The following is a 14,269-nucleotide window of genomic DNA, read 5'->3' as shown; positions in this document are numbered from 1 at the left end:
CAGACATACACAGAGGAAAGGCCATGTAAAGATGCTGGAAGCAGACAGCCGTCTACAAGCCAAGGAGAGAGACCACAGAAGAAACCAGCCCTGCTGACACCTTGCTCTTGGGCTTCCAGGCTCCATGCTGCAAGGAAATACATTCTGCTCTTTAAGCCCCTCAGTCTGTGCCACTTTGATACAGCGGCTCTAGCAGACTAAGATAGTTGTGTTCCTTGGAAACAGACTGTGGAGGGGTACAGAGTTGTATGTGAAGGTTCATGGGAGCAGTGTCAGGAAATCGTATGTGAAAACAAGGAAGACAGAACTGGGCAGAGGGAGAAACTGAACTATAATGAGAGTGCTACCAAGTGGTGTTTGTGGTGGATGGGGTGGGGTGACCCTTCAGGACTTCCAAATTGAGGCAAGGAGCCTTTGTTTTCCTACAGTCATTCTCAAGGTGAAGGAGGGAAGGTGATTCCCACCCCCTACCCCCCATCAGGGAACATGTGGCAATGTCTGGAGACATTTTTGGCTGTCATGACTCGGGGATTGGGGTGTGTGTGGCGGGGGTGCATTTACCACTGGCGTCTAGTGGGTAGAGACCAGTGATGCTGCTTCTATACATCCTAATGCACAAGACGGCCCCCAAAACAAAGAACCACCTGGCCCCAAATGTCAGTAGTACAGGGTTTAAGAAAGCCCCCACTATATCAACAAGCCACTGGACATGAGCTGCTCTTGCAAGGATTTAACCGTGGGCAGATCCCTGCAGCTGATGGCGATTCGCAGTTGAGGGACGCAGCTGTGAACTGTCAGCAGCCTATGTTCCCAGCAGCAGGGAAATGGGCATGCTTGCCGTGAAGAGGATCTGGGTAGAGCAAAGAGCCCTTGGTCAGGCCCCTCAACCTTCTCTTTCTAATAAAAATAACCAACCATGTTGAGGACATTGTCCTGGGAGTTTTACATATGTTATCCCACTTAAACCTCACGAAAAGCCCAAAAGCTGGATTTCATTGCCTCTATTTTATAAAACAATAATCTGAGACTCAGAGAGGTTAATCGCTCACCCAAGACTGAGCTGGTATACTAGCTACCGAACCAGAATTTGAATCTGGGGCTGTTTGACTCCAAAGTCTGGCTCTTTTGCAAACAGGAAGGACAACCTTTGCTAAAGCAAGGGCAGTGCACACAGCGTACATGGGAGAATGAGGGTGGGCCGCAGACGACCCAGACCTGATAGACATGCAGCCTCACAACAGCCAGAACCCTGAAACGATGGCTGATACTGTGCAAACATCACAGGGGCCAGACCCTGCACTCGGGCTCCCGGAGAAGAGCCTCCTGTCACTTCTGTGTCCGTAAATGTTAATAGTTGCCAGAAATAATCCCTCTCGTAAGGGGATTTTCTTAGCCTTCTTGAGGAAAATGCATAGATCTTAGGACTTTGTATGATGACAATAGTAACTCTAAAAAGAAAAAAAAAATCCACTTCCCAGGAGTCAATGGTATAAAAATAATTTTTATTTACTACTGTAAATAAAGTAGTGCAAAGAGTAGTTTGAACCCACAATATTGCATTACTGATTTATCTACTACCTTAACAGCATACAGTGTTCAGACAGTCTGCTCTCTCTTCCTTTCCCTCCCTTTCTCTCTCACACACACGTGCACACACACACACACATGCACGCATGCGCGCGCATACACACCCCTACACAGACTCAGGCAAGCATAAGGGGGCGGGAATGAGACTATGAGCTGAAGGCTTGTTTTCTGCATGTTCCACTGCTGCCAGTCTATTCTAATAGGTAAGTCATGGAGAAGACTACACTTCAATACTAAGAATTTTCTAAATGTTATTGTATGGATTGCAATTGAAAAAAGAAAGAAAACGATATCCAACAGTGTCATTAAATGATTCGGAAGCACTACGACCCTAGAAAACCTCAAGGAGAAAAATGTAAACCAATTTACAAAGCCATCGCCTTCCCTGTATTTCCAGCTATAACCTATTTATTTCAAGGTGCCTTAGAACTGCTGGGTCTTGGAAGTCAAATTGAAATCTGCCCACGGGACGGCGAGGAGCAGAGCAGTGGCAAACACACGTACCAAAATATTATCTGAGTGGTAGAGAAGTCATGATTTTCTGTTCTTTAATAAAAGGGAATGAGCAAGGGGCTAAGATTCTTAAAATATATGTCAGTGTGTAAGGATTCAGATCCACCACAGGACAAACTGACTTCCTCATATACACAATCATCCGTTAACCTCCCTGACGTGCCCCTGTGATCGGATGTTCCTTGTATTTATCTGCTAACCTTTGGTATAACCACTGTCTGCTCTGGGTATTTCCTTAGTTAAAAAGAAAAAAAAAAAAAAGATACCGAGTGCAAAATTCGCATCCAGTTCACAAGACGTTTAAGGTCTATAATGCCCTGGCCCCAGTTTTCCAATACCAGCTGTTGAAAGGATTCTCTCTCATCCAGTGAGACCTGGAGTGTACAGTTCACCCACGTGGCTCTGGGTTATTAGTGACCGCGGGTTGGTCCTGAGCGGAGGCGTCTGCAGCTGGAGTCACAGCTGGACTTGCAGTGGGGGCAGTCGGGTCTGGGGACGCCTGGGCTGGTGTTGGACGGGAACCGCTGGCTGCAGAGACACACGCACAAAAGGTGCTGAAGTTTCAAAACAGTATGTGCAGGACACACAACCACACCTAGACCCTAGCAAGCTAGGAGCGATGCTTCTAGTCTAGTGGTCCTGACACTAACTAAAAGAGCAACTTGGACCCACGATCTAGGTTCTTTGGACTTTGACGTCCCCTCCTATAACATGGCAGGTTGGAATAGGCATGCAAAGATCTCAATGGTTCTGACATCCTGAGACTCTAAGTCCTGCATTTATGCTGTGAGTTCTGGGCAAATAATTTAATTTTAAGAAGGAAGGAAGGAGAAAAACTCAATTCTTTGGTCTTTGTTTCCTGTGGTCATATCTCTTTTTTTCACCTGGTGTGGATGCAATGCAAGCTATGAATCATAACAATCAGAAAAGAGTACTGATTTTATTCACATTCTTATCCCATTTGGATGACATTCCAAATGTGCTGTAAATTGCTTTATTTAAGTAAATGTCTATAAGTTTTGGCAAACATAATTATTAGGTTTAATTGTTTATCAATCTACCTTTAGTAAAGAGGTTGGACCACCATAAAGGCTTATAAAGTTTTATACTTTATGTCAGTAGTTTTCAAACTGGGGACTGACTCCAGGGGACAACTGGTAATGCTGGTAGACGTTTTTGGTTGTCAAGACTGGAGGGTGGGGTCTGCTGGCATTTAGGGGACAGAGGCCAAGGATGCTGCTAAGTATCGTACAATGCCTGGGACAGCCTCCTCCCCGCTCCCTCCGCCTCCATCAAAGAATGATCCAGCTCCCAGTGTCACTAGTGGGGAGGCTGACATATCCTGCTCTATGTACTGGGACTGAGGGGTGTCCTGGCTCACCAGATGGTGGGTTCTGGAATCTGGCTTCTCTGCCCTTTATCAGACCCACTTACCTACTTTCCTTCTGCCTCTAAAAACTGGGGAAAATAAGAATACCTATACCTACTGAATTGCTGTAAGCATTAAATGAGCTCATGTACATATTGTGCTTAGAACAGTGTCTGGCCCTCATAGGTACTCAACACCTGGTTTACTGTTCAAATGTGTTGATTTATCAATTTCTGGGTCTGACTTACAGGACCGATGAAAGAGTCAGGGTGTTTATTTCTGGGATGCCTACAGTCCTCTTTTAGCCCCTAGTAGCCTATGAAAACAGCCCAAAATTTGAAGCCAGAAAGCCCAGGAGCTACATGGTACTAAGAATTAGCAGCTGAGTGATCTTGAGGAAGTTACTTAATCTCTCTGAGCTGTAGTTTCTCTGTCTATACAATAAGGGTAGCAGTTTGCAGAAATGTGTGGCTGGCACAGTCCCCAGTTTGTGCGAAGAATGGCTAGTTTGCTTTTAAGCAGTGATCTTAATTAAACTCAGCAGTCCTTGAGTCTTATACAGTTTTCAGCAGGTGGGACCATCTTTAAAGTCCCCAAATGTCGATCCTGAAATGTACTGACATGTACAAGATGCCACTACAATGCTGACATTCTGGCTTCTAGATAAACCTTTTAAGAATTTCACCTCCAAGACGCTATTCTAGGAAATTCAGGAATGAGCTGCAAAGCCTCTGGCCTCTTTGAATACGTACAGGAATTCTCCAAGGAACCCTTTCCAATATCTACAGAAGAGCTTGTGAATCCAGAGACTGTTCTGAAAGACAGGATGGTGGTGGTGGTGGTAATGGCGGCAGGGTGGGGAGGAGACACTCAGGTGTTGCGTAATGATGTAATGCTTGCAAGTCAAAGCCATCACTCTGGTGGGTGACGTAACCATGGCAGGGACCAGGAGGCCCAGTGATGCAGTACAAAGACCATTTATGGAGTCAGGAGACCTGTTTTGGGCAAGTCTCATTTATCTACCACTAATAGGTGACTCTGGGGGTGGATACTGAATGAAGACATTTCAGTCCTAAGATGCTTGGCTCTCACAGGCCTTGGTTTCTTCATCTGTGAATGAAAGGGCTTGGATCCGCCGGTGTCCAAGACCTTCTTGGGCCCTAAGATTTATCTTTCTGATGCTCTCTGAGGAAGTTAATGAAGTACTAAGTCATGTATTTTTCCTTTTGAAGATCAGGGAAATGTTTAAATCACCATGGTAACAAGATAAATCAGCAATCAGTTTTCTGATTAAAACAAAAAAGTGCCAGTGCGTAAATGTAGAAGGAATGAGTAATTAGCATCGCCGCCATTTACATTTTCTTGTCAGAGCATAATAAAAATGCTCGACGCTTTTCTCCAGTTAGTTTGTTATTATCCATGTGAGAACTCTCCCATTTCCATTGGGGGGTTTGCAGTCACTGGACCAGCACCCCCACGGCTCATCATAATTTTAAAGTGGCCTCTTTGTCTCCGCTCACCTGGAATCCGAGCTAATTTGATTACCGGACTTGAATCAAGGTAACCAGGAAAATCAGCGTGCTGCTTAAAAAATTACAGAGTATTTTCCAGAGCCAAAGAAATGATTGTTGGATTATTTGCTGCCTGGGGGACCATTTTCTATACATTAGCAAGAATAATCAAGAGCTGGCCCTGAGCTGGCAGACTGCAGCCCATGGGCCAAATGTGGCTGGCTGCCTGTTTCTGTACGGCTTGCAATCTAAGGATGGTCTTTGCATGTTTAAATGGTTGCATAAAAATCAAGAGAAGAGTACCATTTTGTGACATGTGAGAAACATATGAGATTCAAATCTTCACATCCACAGCAAAGTTTTATCGGAAACCGGGCACACCATTCGTTTTCCTGTATGGTCAATGATTGCTTTGGCACTAAAGTGAAAAGTTGAGTGGTTTTGATACAAATGGCCCACAAAGCCCAAATGTTTATTATCTGGCCCTTTATCAAAAAAGTTTGCCAACCTCTGTTGCGGACCACTGTAGGAAAAATATCTGGCTGCCAGTTGACCAGATGGGAGGATACAGGAGAGAAGATATGAGTGAATGTATCGGGTGAATCCAGAGATAATAGAACGTTTACAAAGACCGGGGGCAAGGAGGTGAGGGAGGGAAGGCTATGGAAATTATATGCTATGAATAAAATCTAATCTACTTCATTTGGGCCCTGGATCCAGCAAGGCCCAGTACATGTATAAGATGCACATCATTTCAACATTTCTTATGAGTAAAGATACCGGGAGGGCACCAAGGGTAATGAGATAGGAGAAAAGTAAAATCTCATCATTAAATCACCCTGACTTTAAGGCTACTGCTTTTTTCATGAGAACCACTTTGTGACATTTTACTGTAATTTTAGTAGAAACCTCATTAACTGGAAGTGTAGAGGACAGGAAAAGAGTAGGAACAGGTTTAATTAATCTTGTTCATACCGTCTTACTCTTTTAAAAAGACCACTAGACTAACTGCTTAGGCGAAAAGGATGAGTTGGCTTAAATGATGAATGTTTTGAATAGGCTGACATTGGTTTAAAAGGTGACCCCGTCACACCTGAAGCTGCTAGTTGTGCAGACTGTGCTCTGTCCCGTGCGTTTCATTTAGACATAAAGTCTATAATAACACCAGGAAGGCAGGACTCTCTCTTTGAAGTGATCATTCACATGTTGTCCCTCTAAGTCTCCCCTTCACCTTCCTGCCAGGCAGCCAGCCGGCCTCCACGCTTCTTTGGTCTCAGGGGAGGCTTGTGGTGGGGCAGAAATGGAGATGGTTCTAGACATACTTTACTTTGGGAATTTTTTGTTTTTTTCCAAAAGCCCGAGTCTATTAAGGCAATTATGCTTGGCGTCCCTTGACAGGGAGGGGAGAGGGAAAGTGCTTTAGAGATGCAATGAGGCGGGGAAAGGAGGCGTACAGACTGTGGGAAAGTGGCTGCGCCTGGCTGTGGGTGTCCCCGCAGCGGGGCCCTCACCTTGTCCCTTCGGCCATCTGAGAAAGGAAGACTCGAGAGAAAAAAAAGGCTAAGGTGCTCAGCTTTGGCAGAGATGATGGGACTCGCAGGTGACCCAGAAGCTGCAAAGCCAATGGACCTGGAAGGATGGTGCTGGCCCGGGGCCATGTCTGTTCTGCTATCAGATGGGTGACCATCTGAGTGACGAGTGCTACCCAAGACCTAGGGAACTTGGCATGTCCCTGGGAGGCACTGGCTTCGAGAAAGACTGAGCTGCTTTGGGGAATGCAAGCTAGGAGTCAAAAACAAGTTCTTTCAAAGGAAATAAAAGAGATTTTTGTGTACACAGTGGTTTTTTGTGTACTCATTTTTGCACTCTTGCTAGAGAAGTCAACAATGCCTTTGTTTAGCTGCTTTAAAAAGAGTTTGATTTATTAATCATTTAATTATTTTACTTTGGTGGGGGAGGTAATTAGGTTTATTTATTTTTAGAGGAGGTACTGGGGATTGAACCCAGGACCTCATGCATGCTAAGCATGTGCTCTACTACTTCCCCTGAGAGTTCTATGTTTTAGAGAGTCTAACAGCATAGAAAAGCACTCTACACTCGTAATCGTGTCTGCTTATTGATGTAAACCAAGCTTATTTAAGTGTGAGCATTACCTGGTGTCAGTATGCTTTTTTATTTTATTTAAACATTTTTTTCAATTATTCTTTTTTTAAGCATTTTTTTTCAATTTCACATTTTCAAATATTTATTTATTTACTTATACTTTTTTTTTTTTTTTTGGTGGGGGAGGTAATTAGGTTTTTGTCTACTTATTTTTAATGGAGGTACTGGGGACCGAACCCAGGATCTTGTGCATGCTAGTCCCACGCTCTACCACTGAGCTATACTTTCCCCCACAGCATACTTTAATTGCACATAAAATGCCCCAGAGGGCATGACTTCTTAGGAGCTACCAGCTAACATTACTTTTCTTTTTTTTTTCTGTCTTTATAACTGGCTCATTCTTTTTCCAGCTAACATTTCTTGGGTTTTAAGTCCTCGGCACTGTGTGATCTCATTTGGTTCTCTCAACCACAGTCCGACGTAGGCGTACTACTATTTCTGCTGTTGTAGAGAACGGGAAACTAAGGCACAGATAGGTCCCTCCCTTGCCCAAGGTCACACAGCTTGCGACGGGCCAGAATCTTGGCGGCCCGTGCTATTAGCTACCGTCCCGCGCTGCTAGCCTTCTGAATGCAGGACAATTTAATGTGGCGAATGCGGTGAAGTGTTGACTATATATCACAGAGCGCATAAACTCAGGAGGAAAATGAAGGTAGCTGGAGCTGAACGCGAAATGGATGGACAGCTCAATTTAAAGGTCTGACCATAAATCATTAGTTTTTAAAAAACAACTGACTGGAAAAAATGCAAATCATGAAGTGATGAAGATCCCCTCACTTACAGCACACCCCTCACAAAAAGTGACTTAAGGGAGGCTCCCAGCTCTCAAACCCTGCCCCTCCTGACTCGGGCAGTCAGCACCCAGGGGGCCGTACTGTGCCTGCTTCACGGCGCCACTGTTACCACCAGCGTCAACTCCGTCTGCCCCACTCCTCCCCGTGGGGCGGGTCATGGACCGTGGGCACCGTCTGATCAGGGAGACACCAGAGGTGGACTCTTTGCCCTCTCAGTGCTCCCCCCTGCAGTGCTTCTCTCCTGCTTTTTGTGCCTGGATGGCTCCTGCCCCATCGCCTAGTCACTGACAGAGAACCTTCCTGTTTCAAGTTATTGACAAATTTGCACTATGTTGAGGACTTTAAAAATAATTTACTACATGTTTTAATTCAACACTAGTTCTAACAGGGCTGGTAGGTACCACTGTGGGGGCATGTTTTGGAGATATGTGGAGATTTTATTTTATTTTATTATTATTATTTTTTTTTTACTTCCAGGCCCTTAGGACTCTAAGTGTGGTCCATGGTACAGCTGCTTGGACATAATCTGAAACTTTGTGAGAAAGCCTGGATCTCAGAGCCCATCTCAGACTGATTGACTCAGAATCTGCATTTAACCAGTTCCCTGGGAGATTCATGTGCATATTAAAATTAATAAGTACGGGGCTAGAATTTACATATTGGAATATATATTATTTTAATTACTTTCTTTTTCTTTCTCTTTATATTGTTTGTTAGGGCATTATTTTTTAAAATAGGTGTGTAAGCAGATTACTTGTCGTTTATTTCAGGGTACCAAAAATCTGTTAAAAAATATGTCTTTATGTAAGGGGACAACGGGTCAGAGACAGATGGTAGCCACAGTTTTAAAGTATTGTGAGTGTGGAAAACTTTGGAATTCTGTTGCCCTGCATCCTTTCTTGGACTTGACTGTATGATTTTGGGCAGGCAACATCATTCCTTTGGCCTCAATTTCTTCATCTATAACATGAAGGGCATAGAATTAAATTATTTTAAAAATCCTATCCAGACTTTTCCAACATGAATCAAGAGGGGGCATAGTATGTACAGGAAGAAGCAAGCGAAAGAGTTTGAAGACATGAAGAAGAAATGTGTGAAACAGCAAAGGGTACATAGGAAGGGAAACAATCTCAAAAGGCAGGAGGGACAGGGAGACGGGAAGGTGGAGGGACTGACAATGAAGTCGCAGAGAGAAGAAACAAAAGACGGCTGCGGATAAAAGTCATTCCACCAGCCCATGAATTTTCATGGCTACCAGCTGGCATAAAATCATAAAGACAATTTTCAGCTCCTCTAACAGAATTGCATTTGTAATAATCATAACAATATTTCTACAGAGTAAAAATGACAAAGATAATTTGAAATGGAAAACACTGGCAAGATGCAAAATAAATGTGCTATACCTGGCAACAAATTTAGGGACGGGACAGAATTTGCATGAAGAAAATGGATCAGCCAGCCGGCTACAGGGCATCAAACCTGGAAGGGCTTTTGATGGTTCCTTGCTAACCTCCTCAGGTAAATCAGAGGGAAGTGATTCCATATTAGCCTCGTGGAACAGTGGCTTCCATCTCACCACCGAATCTGTGGTGAAATGCTCTCCTTTCGCCTTTCATCATCTGTGACATGAATAATGGCTGTGCAAATGCTCCAACGCCATGTCCGGTCCTAACATTTCTACTTGTAAACGTCCCCACTGGTGTTAGTGAGGGATTCTGTCCTGCCGTAGCCATCCAACATGGTGGGAGTGGGAATTCACCACTGAGAGATGCTGGCAAAATTGAGCACCTACTAAGTGTGAGATGGGGCCAAGGCCTCCCTCTGACTCTGCCTGTGGTCTTATAGAGAAGATAAACATGACAGCTAACACTATTGTATGTCAAATAAATAGAACAGCTAATATTAACTACAGTGGTCATTTTGGCGTCTTATGTGTATTTTTTTCACTGAACCCTCCTGATATCCCCGAGAAGTAGCTACTGTTAGAACCTCATTTTATTGATGAGAATCTGAGGGATCAGGAAGGTGAGGTAACTGGTCATATGTCACACTTAAGTGAACAGCTAAGCCTGGACTCTACACCAGCTCGAAAGGACAGGGGTGCCTATCTCCTTAAGTCCTGCCCTGCACTAGCTCAGAGAGGTGACAGTGATGAGTGGAAACCACACTAGACCACACGCTGGCTTCACAGTCCTCCTCGGCGCCTCTCTCTGAATCTATGTGGCTGGGTATTCATTACAAGTGCTTGTTTATTATCCCACAGGTTTGACTACTTCACCAGGATAAACAGGAAGACTTCGTGCTGGAGGGGCCTCAGAACTTGGATTTTAAGGCACACAAGGTATAGTTTTGATAGCAGGTGTACTTTCAACAGGAGAAGACATTTTTGCCCAATTTCTTCAGCATCTTGTTAAAAAAGAAAATTCTGCGTACTTTGAAAAATACAATTGGAGCCTTTCATCAGCCAGAGGTCACGTTACAGCCCTCGGGGTGACCCCCACACTGTGAATGACCATCCTAATGGCCTGAGGAGGAACAGTGTCATTTTTCCAGTGGGGGAGAAAGAATCCCTACACTTTTTCTATTGCCCTGGCCTTTTGTAAACTTTTACCTGAGACAGACTGGAAATACTGCATGATCCAGGCGATCGATACGGACAGCAGGAAGGTTCCCAGAAAGTAGATCTGCAAACATTGGACACACATGTCAGATGCTGACAAAGGGCTGGGACCCTGAGGGCAGGGCTGAAGGGAGACGGTTCCTACCAGTGCAGAGTGCAGGACGGCGCCCCAGAGAAGCCGGAGGTTAAGGTAAAGCCAGGCCAAGGAGCAGGGGCTGAAGGACTCCTCGCTGCTATGGCTCCAGCACCTGCACACAAAGAGCATAGGGCATCCAGATGCATCAGCCCGCTTTGGTAGTATTACTTATGACCCGTATTAGCAGATCCTCAAACCCACATCCTTCTGCTTCAGGTCAAAAGAACACACGTAAAATGAGAAGAAAAAGAAATAGAGCCAGTTCTAAAGAGTTTAGTCCTGCCCTGAAATTCTAGGATTCTGGCAGAAATCTCAGAAAAAGGTCAGTCCTGTCCTTCGTAAAAAGCCAATAGGTCAAGGAGGACCTTAAAGCGCGGGGGCTGCTGAGCAATACTTCTCTCCGAGTGTCTGTCTAAAGTCCAGACATTGGAATGCCTCCCCATCTTGTAGAACAGCATGCGGATCAGACACATTATTTTTTCCACGATCATTGAAAACCTTGGTCAGCATTTTAACTTCAGATCAAGCACTTTCTGTATCATAAGCCTCAGATACTAAAAAAAGGAGTGAATTTGGGTCCAGCTTAGTGTTCTTTAATGGAAACAAATCCTGAGCCCTTTACAACCACTGACATTAGGAAATAAGAATAAGGCTAACTGAAACCAAAAGCAAACAGCACCCACTTGGGTTCCCCCAGTGGAAAATAAAGAGGCTCTGAACTTACCTTTCATACAGTTCCCGGAGGATGGAGATATTATTAGAATGGATGTTTGGGTCAATTTCCAAGAAATCTAAAATATGATGTGGGATTTTAGCACCTTCCTCAATCAGCAGGGCCAGGTTAAAAAATCCCTGAAAACAAACCACAAACAAAACTCATTCCCTCCGTATAATAAAACCTAGACGCACACCCTTTGTCAGAATGTAAACTTTTACAACATTAAGATTTTTTTTCAGTCCCTAGAGCCAGATGGTTTTGTCATCTTCATTGATGAATTGTTTCCCTAAATATATGCATCTGAGAAATTTATTTGCAGGAGAACCAGGAGGCTTTCAGAAGATGCTGCGTCCCATCTGCTCAGAGCCAGTCAACCAGGGGAATCTGTCCTTTCCTGCTCACTCTCTCGAAACAGAACCTGCTGGAAAATGTGCCCTTGTATCACCAACAAAACCAGAATATCGAGTCAAAGGCAATGTCCGTCACTTACAGACTATACCCTGGGTCACCACCAGCAAGTCAGAAATCTAACAAAATGTTTTTGTGGCTAGGGGTGCTACTCATGGCTCATGTTTAAAGTAGAGAGGGTCTCTGATGCACAGAATAATGTGTAGGTGTTTGTCTCATCTTCCCTAGGTCAGCGTGGAAAACCTCTTCTCTCGATTACTTTTGGCACAGACCCCCTCTCTGGTACGCTTCCCTACCTCTTTCTTATTATACATTGTGTTCTTGACTCTTAGGGGTAGGACCTGCCTTGTGGGGCTGTGAAGGTCCAATACAACAACACAGTTAAGAGCCTGATGATAGAGGTGCTTCATGAAGGATGGAAACTATCATAGCACCTGGAAGAGAGGCACTGTCCACTGTGAGCTGAGCATGTGGCCAGACCAAGAAATAAAGAAACAATGAGGTGTTACTTATATTTAGGGCTTTATAAATTTCACTGAATTGTTGCCCTTCAAAGAATTAATGGTCACGCTTTAATGACTTATATCCTCCCTGCTACCTTTCCTTTCATTTAGTTGATTCTAAATAAAAATCACCCCCCCCCCCGGGTTGTAAACACCAGGGCTCTCACAAGTAGGCTATGTGATAATCATGATAAAAATAATGGCAGCCAGCATTTTCTGAGTGCTCGCTGTATGTGAGGCATTGCTCTGTTTTTTATATATTTATTTAATCCTTATAACAACAAATTGAGATAGGTACTATTATCCTTCTTCATAATCAGCTGAGGCACAGAGAAGTTAAGAAATCCACCCTAGGTCACACAGCTGGAAAGGGGCAGATCTGGGATTAAAACGCAAGCTGACAGGGTCCAAAGTCTCAAATCTTAACCTGCACCATGCTGCCAAATAACCTCTAAACAGATAAAAGTGTTAGGCATCTTTAAATTTCACACAGACACACACAGACAGACAATAGACTGTTTCTCTACTTCTTGAAAGGAAAGTATTCTTAAAGCTTGAGGTATTAGAAAAAAATGACTTTATTAAATTTTAAAGTCTCTGAATGACGGAAACATAATAAGACTAAAATAAATGGGAAAATGGACTAGGGGAATATTTGTCTGTAATGTAATAGTTTAAGGTTCATTATCTACTGGGCAAATGTATAAAGAACTAATTATAATTTAAATTAAAAAAATATCAAAACTCCAAAAGATAAGCAGGCAAAGAGTAAGAATAGAGAATTCACATAAGAAAATATGAAGAGGAAATTATCACAAATACATGTCAAGATGTCCATCCCCAGTAGCAGTCAAATAAATACAATTTAAAACAATAAGGAAGTATCAACTTATAATTATTCAATTAGCAAAACTAAGTCGTGAAAACATCCAGTGCTAACAAGATTTCAGTTATCCTTTTATACTTAAGCACTGCTTGGTGATGTATTAATTGGGAAACCCTTTCAGAAAGCCAATTGGCAACATACTATTATTATGTCGTAGCCATAAAAGCATTCTGGCTGTTTGACTCAGTAATACTATCCCTCAGATTATATAGAAATTATTCAAATGGAAGTAAAAAAATGGAAATATGGAAGCATTCATTGTAGCACTAGCTATAATTACAACGTAATTGGGAACGACCTTCACGTCTTCCTTAATAGACTGTAAATCCCATGAAGACAGAAATATTGTCTATCTTTTAATCCTCCGTCCCCACCGCTAAGCTGTGTCTAAGACGTGACAGGACTACATAAATATGTGCCAAATCAACAAATAAATTAGCAAACAAGAGAATAAATGACCACCAATAAGATAAAACTTAATAAATTACAGTCTATCAGCTCAACAGACTATGAGGCAGCAGTTAAGAGTAATAATTACAGACACCCTGCAATAAAGTGCACGCATTCCTACAATACGTGAAAAGAGGCAGGTTTTTCAAGTGGACACTAGTTACCATTACAGAGATCCACTCGCCTGTGGCCAGGACTAGACAGGGACATGAAAACTGGAGGAATAAAACTCTTGACATGGAATTGTGGGCGCATTCTTTGATTTTTTTTCTCTTTAAAAATTATTTTTTAATATTTTTATAACATTTTCTTCCAAACAAATAAAAATCAGAACTGAAAAAAAAAAAAAAAAGAGGTCCAGGCCTAATTCTGAGTAACAGCAGGAATCATCCAGGGGAGTGTGGCTCTCTAGCAAGTCCTTTCAGCACCAATAATTCAATAGCAATAGAGCAGATCATGTGCACTGAGCTTGCTCAGGGCTGGGCTCCGTGCTTTACGTCAAACATCGCATTTAATCCTCATAACCTATGAGGGAGAGGCTGTCATTAACCCCGGTTCACAAGTGAGAACACGAGGACAGTGACTGAGGGACTTGCCACGTCCAAACAGCT

The 14,269-nt window shown here is 43.2% G+C and overlaps 1 protein-coding gene across 1 annotated transcript in view; it reads right to left on the bottom strand.

Moving 5' to 3' along the window:
• Window positions 1-1,481: 1,481 nt before the first annotated feature.
• SEL1L3 (SEL1L family member 3) overlaps window positions 1,482-14,269 on the bottom strand; it is a 97,851-nt gene continuing 85,063 nt past the window's right edge. Inside the window, exons 21-24 of the mRNA XM_031436439.2 lie at window positions 11,418-11,545; window positions 10,703-10,805; window positions 10,549-10,621; window positions 1,482-2,628 (exon numbers count right to left, since the gene is read on the bottom strand). Coding sequence (XP_031292299.2) covers window positions 2,489-2,628; window positions 10,549-10,621; window positions 10,703-10,805; window positions 11,418-11,545 — 444 coding nt within the window. The 3' untranslated portion in view covers window positions 1,482-2,488. The remainder of the gene's footprint in view (window positions 2,629-10,548; window positions 10,622-10,702; window positions 10,806-11,417; window positions 11,546-14,269) is intronic.

The sequence above is a fragment of the Camelus dromedarius genome, chromosome 1 (assembly GCF_036321535.1).
Source record: "Camelus dromedarius isolate mCamDro1 chromosome 1, mCamDro1.pat, whole genome shotgun sequence".
Classification (NCBI taxonomy): Eukaryota; Metazoa; Chordata; class Mammalia; order Artiodactyla; family Camelidae; genus Camelus; species Camelus dromedarius.
This window is presented reverse-complemented; position numbering and strand designations above follow the sequence as displayed.